Source organism: Hemicordylus capensis, chromosome 3, assembly GCF_027244095.1.
Source record: "Hemicordylus capensis ecotype Gifberg chromosome 3, rHemCap1.1.pri, whole genome shotgun sequence".
NCBI lineage: Eukaryota > Metazoa > Chordata > Lepidosauria > Squamata > Cordylidae > Hemicordylus > Hemicordylus capensis.
Window position 1 is genome coordinate 252,477,806 of NC_069659.1, and position 14,983 is coordinate 252,492,788.

The 14,983-nt window shown below is 42.8% G+C and overlaps 1 protein-coding gene and 1 long non-coding RNA gene across 3 annotated transcripts in view; one reads left to right on the forward strand and one right to left on the reverse strand.

The window, feature by feature from the left end:
• Nucleotides 1–536: 536 nt before the first annotated feature.
• Nucleotides 537–14,661, forward strand: LOC128350024 (uncharacterized). The gene is made up of 2 exons (XR_008319127.1): nucleotides 537–4,541; nucleotides 6,382–14,661. It is a non-coding gene; the product is annotated as an uncharacterized LOC128350024 (long non-coding RNA).
• The window catches only part of PPP2R2D (protein phosphatase 2 regulatory subunit Bdelta), a 45,445-nt gene continuing 38,837 nt past the window's right edge, over nucleotides 8,376–14,983 (reverse strand). For both annotated transcript variants that reach the window (XM_053307535.1, XM_053307534.1), the window contains exons 8-10: nucleotides 11,653–11,822; nucleotides 11,478–11,569; nucleotides 8,376–10,522 (exon numbers count right to left, since the gene is read on the reverse strand). In XM_053307535.1, the coding sequence (XP_053163510.1) occupies nucleotides 10,243–10,522; nucleotides 11,478–11,569; nucleotides 11,653–11,822 (542 nt within the window). In that variant the 3' untranslated portion in view covers nucleotides 8,376–10,242. The remainder of the gene's footprint in view (nucleotides 10,523–11,477; nucleotides 11,570–11,652; nucleotides 11,823–14,983) is intronic.

Consider the following 14,983-nt stretch of genomic DNA (forward strand, 5'->3'; position numbering starts at 1 on the left):
TAGAATCTTTAGAAGTAAAATTACAAGGAAGGACATTCAGGCTAGACATTAGAAGGAATCTCCTTGCAACAGTCTGTCTTGCACAGTAGTGGGATCTCCTTGGCTAGATGTTTTCAAACAGAAATTGGGCAGCCCTCCATGAAGGATCCTATAGTAGTTTCCTGCTGTACAAGAGGGCTCAACTGGAAGACCTCCAAGGTCCCTTCCAACTCTAAAATTCTGTTATTGTGATTGAACAAGCAGAGCACCAAGTGGTTACCATGAGATCATTTAGGAACAACTATAGCAGACATGTATCCATCTCTAAATACCAGGAATCTCAAATAAATAATATTTGAAAAAAACAGGTTGCTCACCTGTAACAGATGATCTGGAGATGATCCGTTGTATTAATAAAGAATGGGTTCTGCACCTGCGCAGGGACCTCGCGGACCGATTTACTAGCTCCTCGTGCTGCCTCCAACTGCCCTGCACGTGATCGTTCCTTCGTTAAATAAGGCAGTTGGGGCACGTCTTCCTCAGTTTCTGCAGACCACCAGTAATAGTTGTTCGTACTGACGATTTCTTCTGCTACTTTGATCCCATTGCCTTGATTCTGTGGGGAGGCTGGGCGGGTATTATGAATACAACAGATCACCTCCAGATCATCTGTTCCAGGTGAACAACCTGCTTATCTGGATAGTGATCCGTTACATTCATAACAAATGGGTGATAAGCCAGCTCCCAGTTTTGGCGGTGGGTCATCAAGGCAGGACTCTTAAGAACACTACGGCCAAATTCCGCATCCTTTGACTGCTGAATGTCCAGAGCATAATGCTTCACAAATGGATGACATGTTGTCCAAATAGCTGCCTTACAGATATCTGGCATTGGCACCTCTGCCAAATTCGCAGCCGATGCCACATAAGCTCTTGTAGAATGTGCTCTTATAGATCCTGGCAGCCTTATGCTTTGAAAGCTGTATGCTAGCCTTATAGCTTGTATGATCCACTGAGAAAATCGCTGTCGTGTAACCGATGAGCCTTTAGCTTTTCCCCCCCGATAAAGCACAAACAATTTGTTCGTTCTCCTTATCGATTTAGTAGCCTGTATATAGTGCAACAATGCTTTCCTCACATCCAAAGAATGCATCTTTACTTCCAACTGTATTTGAGGGCCCTGGAAGAACGCCGGTAGCACAATATCCTCATTTATATGAAAATCTGTGACCACTTTAGGCCTGAATTTTGGATCCAAGTGCATTACGACCTTCTGTGGGTAAATTTGGGTATAAGGGCGGTCAGCACGCATCACTGCTAACTCGCTTACCCTATGAGCCGACGTCACTGCAACTAAGAATGCTGTCTTTAATGTCACTATCCTCAACGCAGCCGCCGCCAGAGATTCAAACGGTTCCTCTGTCATTGCGTTCAAAACTAACATCAGGTCCCATTGTTGCACGGGCCGCCTAACCGGCGGGTACAAATTATTTACCCCTTTCAGGAACTTTTTACTCTCGGGATGCAAAAACACTGTTGTACCATCCCAGCCCTTATGCTCTGCCGATATCGCCGCTAGGTGCACATGGAGAGATGCATTTGCCAAACCAGACATTTTCAAGGTCGTCATATACAGTAGAACCTGCTTGACTGTCGCTTTCCTTGGGAAGAACCCCTTCTACCTTGCATAGACCTTGTATCTCTGCCATTTACTTGTATAATTGCGCCTGGTCGAGCGCTTTCTACTATTAAGTAGTATTTTACTCATCAACCTATTTGCCAAGCTATCAACCTCAGCGTGTGAAGTTGAGGGTGTAATATCAACCCCCGGTCCCTGCTTAACAAGTCCGGGTAATCTGGAAATTGGTGATACTGGCCGCGGGACAGCTTTAGCAGAAGTGCAAACCATGGTTGCCTTGGCCACCACGGAGTCACTAGGATCCCCTTCGTCCCATCTCGGAGTATCTGTGACAACACCTGGGAGATCAGTGGTTGAGGAGAAAACATATAGAAAGGGCCCTTTGCCCAGAGATGCTGGAAAGCATCGCCCAGTGAGTTCTCGCCATGTCCTGCACGCGAACAAAACCTCTGACATTTTCTGTTCACAGCAGTAGCAAACAAGTCTATCTTTGGCCAGCCCCATTTCTTGAACACTGGCCGTAGGTAAATTTCGTTTATCCCCCCACTCGTGATGCTGGTTCAGCTGTAAGCTGCGGCTCAGCTCGTCCGCCTGGACATTGTCTTCTCCCCTGATATGCAACGCCATGGGGAGTATGTCGTGTGCAATACACCACATCCAAAGACGCTTGCTCAGTTGACACAGGGACCGGGACACTGTCCCTCCTTGCTTGTTCAAGTATGCAATGGCGGTTGTATTGTCGAGATTTATCTGTACCATTTCTCCCTGCAGCTGGGGTCTGAAAGCCTTCAACACCAACAACACAGCCTGGAGTTCCAGGTAATTTATATGCTTTCGCCTCTGCTCCGGGGTCCACTGTCCCTGGACCTGATGATGGCCACCGAGTGCCCCCCAACCCCAAAGGGAGACGTCCGTCATAACCCAATGTGACGGCGTCCTGGGTTGGAATATTACCCGTTTGAAGATTGTTGCGCTGGATCCACCATTGAAGTGATTCCAACACATAATCCGGGATGAGCAACAGCTTCTTCTGGTTGTCTAAATTTGGATGAAAACTGCGCAGGTACCATAACTGAAGGTTGCGCATGTGTAGACGGGTATAGGCTACAGTGGAGTTGCAGGAAGCCATCAACCCCAGCAGCCTCTGAATGGACTCAGCCGGCTGCCGCGGCATCCTCTCAAACAATAGCACAAGGTCTCTGATCTGCTGGAATCTGGACTCCGGCAAGTACGCTCTCTTTTCTTCAAAATTCAGCACCGCACCTATAAAGTCCACCTGCCTTTGTGGGCTCAATTTTGATTTTTTCCAATTCACATTGATTCCCAACGTGCTCAGGAGTTGTAGGACCAGCTGAATCTGAGAAAGTAACTTTTCTCTGTCGTTGTTCACTAGAAGCCAGTCGTCCAAAAAAGGATATAACATTACACCCCTTGTTCTTAAGAATGCTACGACGACTGCCATCACTTTTGTAAACATGCGTGGGGCCGTAGAGAGAACGAACGGCAAAACCATGTACTGGTATGCTATATCGCCCACTGTGAAGCGAAGGTACTTTTGGTGCCTTTCGCAGATCCCCACGTGAAAACAGGCGTCCTTCAGATCCAGAGTGATGGCCCACTCTTCGTTCACCAGGAGCTGCAGAATTCCCTGCAAAGTGATCATTCTGAATTTCTTCGTATCCACATAACAGTTTAGATCTCTTAAGTCCATTATCGCCCGTATCCCACCATCCTTCTTGGGGATTTGAAAATACCTGGAGTAAAACCCCTTCAGTCTGTCCATCCACGGCACTCGCACTATTGCCTGTTTCTCTAGTAACACCTCTACCTCCTCTCGCAACACCTGAGTTGACCTGGTGTACTTCACACCCTGAAAAGCTGGCAAAAGCTTTGAACTCTATCGCGTAACCAAAGTTTATGATTTTCAGTACCCACTGATCTGATGTTATGTTGTGCCACGCTTTGGCATGGCGTGCCAATTTGATGGAAACATTGGCTAACACGAGGCTGGTGTTGGGAGCCTCAGGTACTGAACTTGGTGTTACTATGTGCTTTTGCTGTGGATGGACCTGTACTTCAACAAGACTGCTTTGACTGTTCCTTGGTTGCCTTTTGTCCCTTTGACTTTTGGTAATAGGGCTTATTCCTTTGGTAAGGTCTGTTCCGTCTCCTGTACTCCTGAGTCCTGAGTTTCTATCCTGTTTATAAGAATAACGGTTTTGTTGCCTTCCATAGGAACGACTACGGGATTGCTGACCAGTCGAAGATGTAGCTGCCATGAAGGACTTAGCTGTGAACTTCATCTTCTTCCACGATTCCATTGTCCCATCTGTTGACTCTGCAAATAGTCCTTTCCCATCAAAGGGCAAGTGCTCTATCTTATCTTTCATTTCTGGTTGCAAATTTGTTGACCTGAGCCACGCATGGCGCCGCAAGGTAATGGCTGTGGCCATGGCGCGCAACTCAGTCTCAGCCAGATGCTTAGAAGTACTAAGCAAATGCCTAGTAACTACAGGCGTTTTCTCATAGGTCTGTGCCAGCGCCTTCTGCAAATAATCAGAGGACATTGAGGACGAGTCCTGGAAGAACGTGTCCCAAAGATGGTGCATGTATCGTGTCATACAGGCAGAATAATTCGCTATTTTGACAGCGAGACTAGAAGTGGAATACACCCTCCGCCCAAAAACATTGAGCTTTCTACCCTCTTTGTCGGCGGGGGTAGTGTGACACTGACCACCCTTCGTTGACGCACACTCCACCACTATGGAGTTTGGATCTGGATGCCATACAAGATAAGTGTTCTCATCCTCTTGCACCCAATATAAAACTTCCAACTTCCTCGAGGTGGCCGTGGATGTCCACAGAACCTCCCACGCAGACTGCGCTGCCTTCGATATAGCTGGAATCACTGGAAGGGATACAGGGTGAGTAAGCTTTGCTTTAGCCATTATATTATATACAGGATCCTTCAGATCCAATTCTGGCAACTTAATCTCTAGGCCTAAGGCCTCCGCCATCTCCCATATTTGTGCATGGTACACTTTTAACTCCTCTGTGGGAGAAACGGAAGTCTTCGGTGCCACCTCCTCAGGCGGGTCCGGCTCACTTGGTTCAGGCAGATTACTGCCGTTAGTGTCAGATATATATGAGGTGTCTGTGTCACTGCCTCTGCTGCTCATAGTATCATGCGCAGAAGTAACACTACCCCTAGGGGCAAGGCCAGTAGGGATTTTAGGCAAAACCCTCTGGTGATCTTTTATAACCGTCTTTGGACGGCTTGTCATTCTAGGCACTTCCGATGGTGCTTGCGACTCCAATGGACGCTGTTGCACCGGTGGAATAGCGAGATGACAGATTCCCTGTTGTGCCTTCCAAATCTTGTATTCAGCATAGTCTGGCGGGTAAATCACGTCCAGGCTATGCCTGAAGCCACAAGAATGTGTGATGCGACCAACATCCAACCACGTGGATGTAGATACATTAGCTGAATGTGCCAGGACAGGTACAGGTCTAGGCAGACTGGGCTGCTCAACCGACGGGGTAACCAGATGCCTAATTGGGCTCGTAGCAGCAGAAACAAGTCGACTTGACTCCCGAGACCGTAATGGCGCTCTCACTGGAGACAAGGATGGAGTCCTGGGAACTTCCGCAGAAGTCAACTGTTCCAATTCCTCAACAGCAGCAAAACCTTGAAAAGTCGAGCCCGATGGCGTGCCTTCACTAGATTCCAACAGAGCCATCAGCGAAGTCCTAGCCCTTGGTAAAGCCGTTCCCTCCTCCAATACAGCTTCTCCAAAGTCCATAAAGTCTTCTGGACGATAAGCCTCTCTAGGCGTCGCCGCTGGAGACTGAATCGGAGTTCGTGCAGGAGTCAAGTCTACTGCCACTCGGTGTCGTACTGCAGATTGCACTCCCCTCGATGTCGACACGCACGGAGCACCCGGTCCTACTATGGCTGCCGATTCCAGAGCAGGCTGCGCTGTCGATGTCGATAATGCAGGTTCCATCGATGCCGAGCCGAGCGCTGTCGATAACGCTGGTTCCATCGATACTGGTCCTGGCATCGATGTTGACCTCGGCGCCACCATCGACGCCGAAACGAACGTCGATCTCGATGCTGAGGGTGATCTGTCCGATGATGGCAAGCTCTGCAGCACCCAAGGCGACGGAGTTATCTTTAGAGTAGTGTCCCAATCCTCCGCCTCGGCTTGCAAACCTGTAGGCGAAGGGGTTCTACTGAGAATATGAGTCTTTTTGGACTTCTTCCTAGGTGGTGAGGAATTGCCCTCCTCATCCGTGGAGGAGTAACGGGCCTTCTTGTGTTTATGCCGTCTCCTCCCAACGGTTCCAGGTTGCTTAAACTCCTGCTCCGAAGTGGCTTTAGACTGCGCAGTTGCAGAGTCCACTACGGGAGGTACCGATACTGAAGACACCGTCTCGCTCGACACCAACCTCGAGGGTCCCGACACCGAAGGTCTCGGTGTCGGGGGTCGAAGCGTGTCTTCGTAGAGCGCCGCTCTCAATCTCAGTGCCTGATTTTTCAGAGTTTGCTTAGAGAAAGAGCAGCAGATCTTGCAGTTCGCCGGGTTATGCTGCTCTCCCAGACATAGCAGACAAGCGTCATGGGTATCCGTAGTAGGTAACTTTGCTCGGCAGTTAGTACATCTCTTAAACGTTGTTTTAACCGCCAATTTTGCCGCCATCGTTTCAATCACCTCACGGCTATTCTAACCCGACGGCTTTATCTTTTCTTTTCTCCTTTAGGGTAAAACAATACGTAGTCCTTTAAAACAGTCCAATGTCTAGCACCAAAACGTTATTCCGAATCCGTTCCAAGTCGTACACCGTAATATCAAGAAAAAGACTTTCGAGGAGCAATCTGATCCGAGGTTTAGACGCAATGGCTGTCTAAAAGAAACTGAGGAAGACACACCCCAACTGCCTTATTTAACGAAGGCACGATCACATGCAGGGCAGTTGGAGGCGGCACAAGGAGCTAGTCAATTGGTCCGCGAGGTCCCTGCGCAGGTGCAGAACCCATTCTTTATGAATGCAACGGATCACTATCCAGATCTACCAGATTTACAAGACTGAATCCTAAGAAATGCAAGCAGGCATGAGCTCATGAAAACAGAGCCTTCCTGCTGCAGGCCCTGAAAACCTGTCCCTAACTATCAGAAACAGCATATAATGTACTGTTAAGGGCTGAAGTTGGAGAAATGAAGCATTCTCTGGAAATCAGGAAACAAGTCTTGCACAAGAGGAAACGCTTTCCACACACGCAAGCAGCTGTTGGGATACAATCCAGTATAACAGTGTTTCTTCTGTTCAGTATATATGAACATACCATTTCTGAACAACTAAGACATCACTGTTGAAAATGACCTATTAGCTGCCACTATCTCATATGAATGATTGTAGAGACAGCATGCCTGGTGATTTTATCTTCTTACGATAACTCAAAATAATTGCAAATCACACACACACATAAAATATGAAGTATCCTGTATTTATCCAAATTGAAGATGACTCCGAGTTTAAGATGACCCCTTAGAAAGTAGAAGTTAAATACAGGTTATACCTGCCTTTACTCAAAAAGAAACAGGACTCTGAATTTGAGACAACCTCCCAATTTCTAATATAAAAAAACAACTTGTAAAGTCTTGGATTCAGGTAAATACAGTAGGCAGATTTTTGGCACCAAGACTGGCATACTGCCAATTTTGTTAGACCACGTAATATAATCTCCACATCAAGTACGTACCTTTATCCAGTTTATACTTCAAGATGCACATGTCCAAGCTTGGGCAGCTGCTTAGCCTGAATAAGTTATGGTATACATGACATAGGTGGCAATATTCATAGCTAGTGCTTACGCCAATGGTACTCATAGTTTGTCACAACAGTCCTCTCTAAGCATTTAATGTGTCTCAGCCAGTGCAAGAGGTGGCTTTGAAATCAATTAACTGACTGCCATGACAAAGCATGGTGCTTCTGAAGAGTTTCTCACTTATGCTGTACTAGTAGTGGGTACGTTTAATTTCAACCATTTCCCCTTTTGCTAGAAACCCTCTGTGTCATTTGGAAATCATGGCTGAGGACCGTGTGATCCTCAGGGACATATTTTCAGTGACACAGAGGACTTCCAGGAGAAGTGGAAGTTGTTGAAATTTGTCACCCACCGCTAAGCTAGCAGTCTAGCTGAGTCAGATGAGCTTTTCAGCCTCTACTTGGATTTAACAGGCTTTGAAAGAGGTAAAGCCTTGGTAAGGAGGCTTGGAAGTCCAACAAACTTGCATTGAGTTTACAAAGCAGGGAATTAATGGAGCTATTTGTATGAACAAAATCAACATTGCTAGATTACTGTATTAGCAGCAACGCATTAAGAGTATCAAAGATTTGAAGGTGCCACAAAACTTATTTCAAAATATTAAAAGACACTTCGTCTGATGCATGAAATGGATATGTAAATAGGCAGGTTTACACCCCATGAAAAAAATGAACACAAGAATGTGAGTTTTTAAACACAAAGCGAGGTAAAAAGGTCAAGCAACATCAAGGCAGCAGGTGTGTCACATTACTATGCCAACCACAAATGTACAAGATCCAGTCAGAGGTTGTGTGACAACTCCCAATTCGCTGTCACTGATGAACTGGCAAAGCAAGATGAACAAACTGGAAGGCAGTACCTTTGGACAACTTGGATGTTATTTTAGAAAAAAGTTCATAGAAAAAGTTGTCAGAATACACAGAGCAAGTTCAGGTAAACATTTAAAATTTATTAAACTTTTTGGTCAAAATAATTGAACAATTATGTACAATCCCATGGTATTAGCTCTCATGAATTTCTTTTTTAAGGAACAAAGTCAATCTAATGGTTAAATGACCTATGCGTTCCACATTTCAAGATTTGCAAATAGTGTCACAACTGATATACAGTATATGATTTTTTATTTAAACTTTATAACCCCCAAATTAGTATTTATTAGCTTATCGCGAACAAGAGTGGCACTCTATGGACGTTAATTGACAGGGTAGGAACAGAGGCATGTTGCTCTTGCATATCCATATCAGACTTTTCTAATCATATTAAACCTTCATTTTATTAAAAATGGAGTGTGAACTGTACATCTGTATTTTATCCAGGAAGCTCAAAGGGCCTAATTTCAAGGTGGGGTTTTGTAGGCACATTTTCTAGCAAGTTTGGAGGTAGTAGTACCTAAATCCTTGATGCTATTAAAATGTGCCCATGTCTATTTGCGTGTACAAGTTTACACCCAGAGAAGTTACAATGAAACATTGGAAGTGGATCATGTGTTCTTTCGGAGAGAGAGATTAAAGTGATACTTTCCCTTAGCCCGCTATCGCCAGTGGAAACTCAAAAGTCTACAAATGTATTTTCACATCCGTATTCAGCGCTAAGGCAGCCTGACCACCTGGTGTCGAAGAACCAGAGTAAGAGATAAAACATGTTTAAGTTGTGCTCCTGTTTGGCATAATCAAGTTTAAAAACATACAAGCTTGAACTGAAGTGGGGAATTTTTGTATGCCTATGCCCATGCCCAGTTGAAGTTATTTAAATTGTATACGCTTCAACACAAAGGACTAAAGGTACAAAAGTAATGCACATTAAGGCATGTATCTCACTTGTGAGGCATTAACTGTTAACGAGAACAGTAATTTTGATGAAGGTATTGATATACGAGACAATCTTGCTCCTTTAAGGCTGTTTAAGAGCTTTAAATTAATCTTTTCAATTTCCTCTTCTGTGCACACTGTGTGATGCCTTTAAAAAAAAAACCAAAAAACCAGAAAACCAGTACAAGTTAAGGTAATGACAACTAGAGGAAAATTTAAATTTAGAGTTTGAAGTAGCAGATATCACATGAAACTGCTTATACTGTCAAAATCAATATTTTGGGGACAAACTATTTTCAAATCTTTCCAGAGTTATTTTGCACAATCTCAATACATGCAATAAAAAAGACTGAATACATACTTTCAGATTTAAAAACACTTTTTATAGTTTGTTATTTTATTAAGTGGTTTACACCAGAAGGTGTGGTTATAGATACAGTTGGTGAGTAAATATACATGAAAAACCTGTCTATGCACCCAACTCTGGACTTACCTATATGCTCAAAGGTGGAAACACCCAATGTTTAGATGAAGGCCAGAGAAAGAATGTTTACAGGCATAAAGCACAAATATATGTTTTGAAAGGCCCAAATATTACAGCAGGTAAAGAGCACGTGAGATAGAAATTACATTTTTTATGACAATTTGTTTCTTGGGTGTTAGATTTTTGGTCTATCAACTGGAAAGGAAGGCTCAGACTTAAATAAATACATTTGTTTTGAATATTGGCCTTTATTGAGTATTGTCCATCAATTCTGCTTCTAGTGGGCTTTTTTCATTTACAAAAATTCAATTCCATGTTCCCGCTCACTGAAGGCAGAAATACACCATGAACTCAAGTCCAGGCCAGCTTCTCTCCTTTACCTATAAAGGGAAATAAGTGCATCAATGTTCTTTACTGGGAGGACAACAAGGCCATCTCTCTGACAGATAAACAACTGAGCTTAACTATGCAAGACGACACCTTTGTCCTCGAATAAGCCGTCTTTAATTAATTTTGTCCTGGAATATATACAAGTTATTGGTGGCAGCTACAGCAATGATGTTCTCTGCAGGGTGCCATGCTGTATGAAGGATCTTCTTGTTGAAGTCCAGACTGTCAACACTTATTTCATCTTTCTTTCTCTTGCCGCCCGTACACACTTTCCGGGGCTTTAAGATGGCACGGGGTTTGCTACTCTCTCTTGATGCTTCTAGTGTAATATCTCGCCGTGTGTTTCGATCAAACATCCTAAAGAAGTTGTTGTATGAGCCAGTCATAATAGCGCTACATTTTTAAAAAGAAAGAGAAGAGAGGCAACCTTTTACTTATACTTTAGGTCTACCAGGCAATTTCATGTCACTCCACACAGCTCTGTCCTATTTTTCCATTCACACCCACATATAGAATCACATCCTATACACCTAACCGCTTTATCATGAGCCGTTGTACAAATCCATTCTCTCTTTCAGATAAGTCATTTTGGAGTCCATTAACTACTGTTCTGCTACTTTCATACAAATGTTTATAGATGTTTAAACATGTTTGTGAATCACCTAGATTATTGTACTTTAGAATGCTATTAATTACTTGGGGGAATCAGTTTCTCAGTACCTGGCTTGCTTCATCCTGCTTGCTAGGCATAATAAGGAGCTGCTTATGTTATATGAGTGGTTTATCTAGATCAATACTTTGCATAGTACTGGTTTTCCAGGATCTCAAGCAAAGGTTCCTTCCCAACAACCTGAGTTGCTTTAAACCAGCAAGTAGACAGAATTGAGATTTTATGCACTGTGGCATCTAGGCTATATTGCACCATACCATACATTAGAAGTTGTTTCAAACAGCTGTCCATCTTTAAGTCTCTATTCAATTCATAGTGTATCACTTATTCAATCAGCAACCAAGTTCCATGCTTTAACGGGGAGACACCAGGGACTGAACATGGAACCTTTTACATGCAAAGCACATATTCATCACATTGAGATATGACTCTTCATATGGCAGCATATGCTATTGTTCCATTGTTGGGAGCTGAACAGGACTAGAATCTCCATTTTTCTTTTAGATAACTAACACCTTCTGAATTAACTCATAACATATATCAATGTGGACCACATATTTGGGATCAGAGTTCGCTCATCTCTCTGCTTAAACTAAACACCACAACCATTTTCAAATTTAAAATGGTTAAATTTGGACAAACCTTTAAAATGAGCTTTATTACATAAATCAGCCTTACCTATCAGAACCATTCCAGCAGCATTCAAACTTGTCAAAGATGCAGTCATTTTCATACAATGAGCAAAGCTTGCTTCGAAGATATTCATGAACCTTAAAACATATAGGCATTGAAAAGAATGAGAACATCTGCCATTTTAAAAAAGCTTATTTATTATAAAGCATGAAGACTATACCTGATATGTCTCTACAGGCCTGCTTTCCATATTGAGATCCCATACTTTAACCGAAAGGTAGTCTCTGGTCATCATGTATCTACCGCTGTGACTGAATTTCACATCTGATATCGAGGAAATAATTTCTGAAAAGAATGACCTGCTGCTGGGATCTTCAGGCTCCTCGAAGACTGGAAATATTTAAAAAGATACAAAGGAAGGAAAGCTGTTAACAACTACAAAGGCTAACCCTTTGATGTAAAGCTTTGCTAGACTATTGATTTCCAAACTGTGTGCCATGAAAATGGCTAAAGTGTGCCTTGCAAAGGAATACCATGTCTATGTTATGCTTGTCAGAATGGGGAGACCCCATACAGAACCAATTCCATTGCCCAAATGGCCAATGTATGGGCAGTGACATCACCCTCAAGGATGAGAGTAAGGACACACCAAGATTCTGTGAAGCAGCCCATTGTACAACTTATGTGTTAACTCAGAAGCTCTGAAATATAACGATTTCCCAGAAAGCACAGTCCAGTCCCTGACTGACTTCGAAAAGGGGAGGGGTGGCAATATTAATTAGCCTAATCCCACAGTAGCAAGATGGATGCCTGTCAATTGTTCTGGAAAGCAGCAAGGAAAATTCCTATTTGAGTGTACAGTGAAGTGTCTCCCCAATTATGGACTAGAATGGTAAGACCCACATGCCCAAGAAGAAAGCATATGCATGTGCTAGCATGAATGCATCATTTTTCTTCTTCCAGCCGTACTCCCTTCTGCCACGTCAAACCTCTCTCTGGAAGAACTCTGAATTTCATGAGAACCTTTTCAAAGAAAGTGAGGGACTGCAGTAGGAATTGGCTTCAAGAAAAGCTCTGGTGGATGTGCAGTTTTCTGTGTACAGCTCCTTGGATCCCAGCCTTAATTCAGATGTTGGGAGGGGGAAATAGCACCTCAGGTATCAAAATATGGAAGACACTGATCTAAACACATGAATTATCCACTTTTTGTCTAGAGGCACACACCACGGAACCTCTAATTTTACCCGTGCTATCCAAACATGGAATGATAACTGAGTGACTCTAAACAAATGGCTTGCATAAAGCAGAACTCACTTTGTCAGAAATAAGCAACAGAAAGATGCTACTTGACTGTATATATCAATATATACATACCATAGCAACACCACTTATAAATGCACTAATTCACATAACAAAACCATTTCATATTGCTAAGCTCCAGTATCATTTCTATTAGTGCAATCAATGAATGACAGGAAATAACCATTTTTTTACTTGGCCCTATCATCTACTCAATTTTTTTTTTAACCACAAATCATGTTAAGGATTGTTTATTGTGAAACTACAAGTCTCCAACTTTATTAAATATACTAAGATTCTAAATAAGAATTCTCAATGCTGGGAGATACTATAGAGTAATAATTTATTTATGACAGTCTACAATGAACCACAAGAGAGTATGATCAAAACTTTAGGTTTGCGCATTTTAATTATGAACGCAGTCATTACAGATATGCATAAACAGAATTATCTAATTAAAAGAAAGAAGCTTCAAATGTTTTGATTACATCCAGCAAAGGTAGGTAAACAGAAAAGAACTTTTATGTCATATCAATAGTTTGACCATTTTATGTCAAACTAGCCCACTATATTTGAAGTAGCTGTCTCATTTTCACTGTGTCCAACTGTATTATGCTTAGAGATGTTAACGTGATTCCTTAAAAATTATGGCGTTTTGCCTTGGAAACTAGCTTCAAATGGCCACAAATGAAATGGATCCTATCAATCTCAGCCCAGTTGCTAAACCACAAACATCTACTGCATGTTCACACATATTTAAAAATATTATTTTCTTGCAAGCAGAAGGGTGTGTGTGTGTGTGTGGGGACACAAATTGCACCGCCACCCCATTTCTCCTCCTGCATCCCCTGCCATCCCATTCTTCTCCCCCCGCACCCACAGCCACCCCCATTTCTCTCTCTGCTGCCCACACCACCAGGGCAGCATTCCTCATTCAGGTTTTCACTGGTCACTTTCCCTGGGAAGGAAAGCCCGGCATCCCCTTGCTCCTACATGCCTGCCTAGAATCTCTGCAGCAGAAGATGGTGCAGGGAGCAGCTGCGTGTGGGCTTTCCATTTAACTTTTAAAAATGACACTATCAATTGCAGGCTCTAGGCAGGTGTGGGCTCTTCTCGTGGGTGGGTTATATGTAAAATAAAAACAAAATAGTCTTGGCATTATTAAAACAGTTATCTTTGAAAAACACCAAGACCAAGTCTGTACAGAAGACAGAATCTTCAAAGCCCTATTCAGACATTGCACTGTACATGTGTACAGGTGTCTGTAATATTGTTGTAACAACAACATATGTGTGTGTTAATGACTGTACATCAGGGCTGCTCAACTTCAGCCCTTCTGCAGATGTTGGCCTGCAACTCCCATAACCCCTGGCTATTGGCCAATGTGGCTGGGGATTATGAGAATTGTAGTCCAAAAACAGCTGGGGGGGCCTAAGTTGAGCAGGCCCGCTGTACGTGCACTCATTTTAAAACTGAAGCTGGGTAGAGGCTTCCTCAAATGCAGGGTGCAGTTAGGAAAAGTATTATTCTACATGCTTTGAACATACTGTGTGAATAACTGTATGTGCATAGAGATTTGAACACAGCGTCCACTTGTTGGATATGCTGTTGCCATACTTAGAATAGGACACAATATGGTATGAGATTTAACACCATTCTGTATTATGCACACAATTCTGCTGTCTTACCACCTTTATACTCAGTATCATGTTGATACCAGTGTTGACTAATTTTTATATATAATTTTATGTTTATAGTCTTCATTTTTAGCTTCTTCCACTCACTATACTATGTTTTAGGTAATTTTATAGAGATCCCCTATTACCTTGTAGGAATAGATTGTCTTGACTGTTTTTTGTTTTGTTTTTTTTACTTTGGTGTTATGCTGGTCAAAGACCAAAATAAAGATTTGACTTGATTTGAATATGCATACACTGTACCCAGATTGTGTGTGTGTAGATGTGTGTGTTGGGCTCAAGTGTCGATTTACGTATTATAAATTGGTTTGCATAAGGGTCAAATCAATTAGTGGCTCATATTATATGCCGCCTAAACATAGGCTAGAATGTTAATGTTCTGTTCTATAAAAAGCATCTCATCTTCATAAACTCTTTATTGGTTTACCAATAACTGTAAACCAATAAAATATTGAGAAAGCATACTTCCAGCATCCAGACTAAGTCCCATGGAAATTAATAGGACCTAAATTGCTCATGACGAACTTGTCTCATTGATTCCAATGGTGCTTTGTC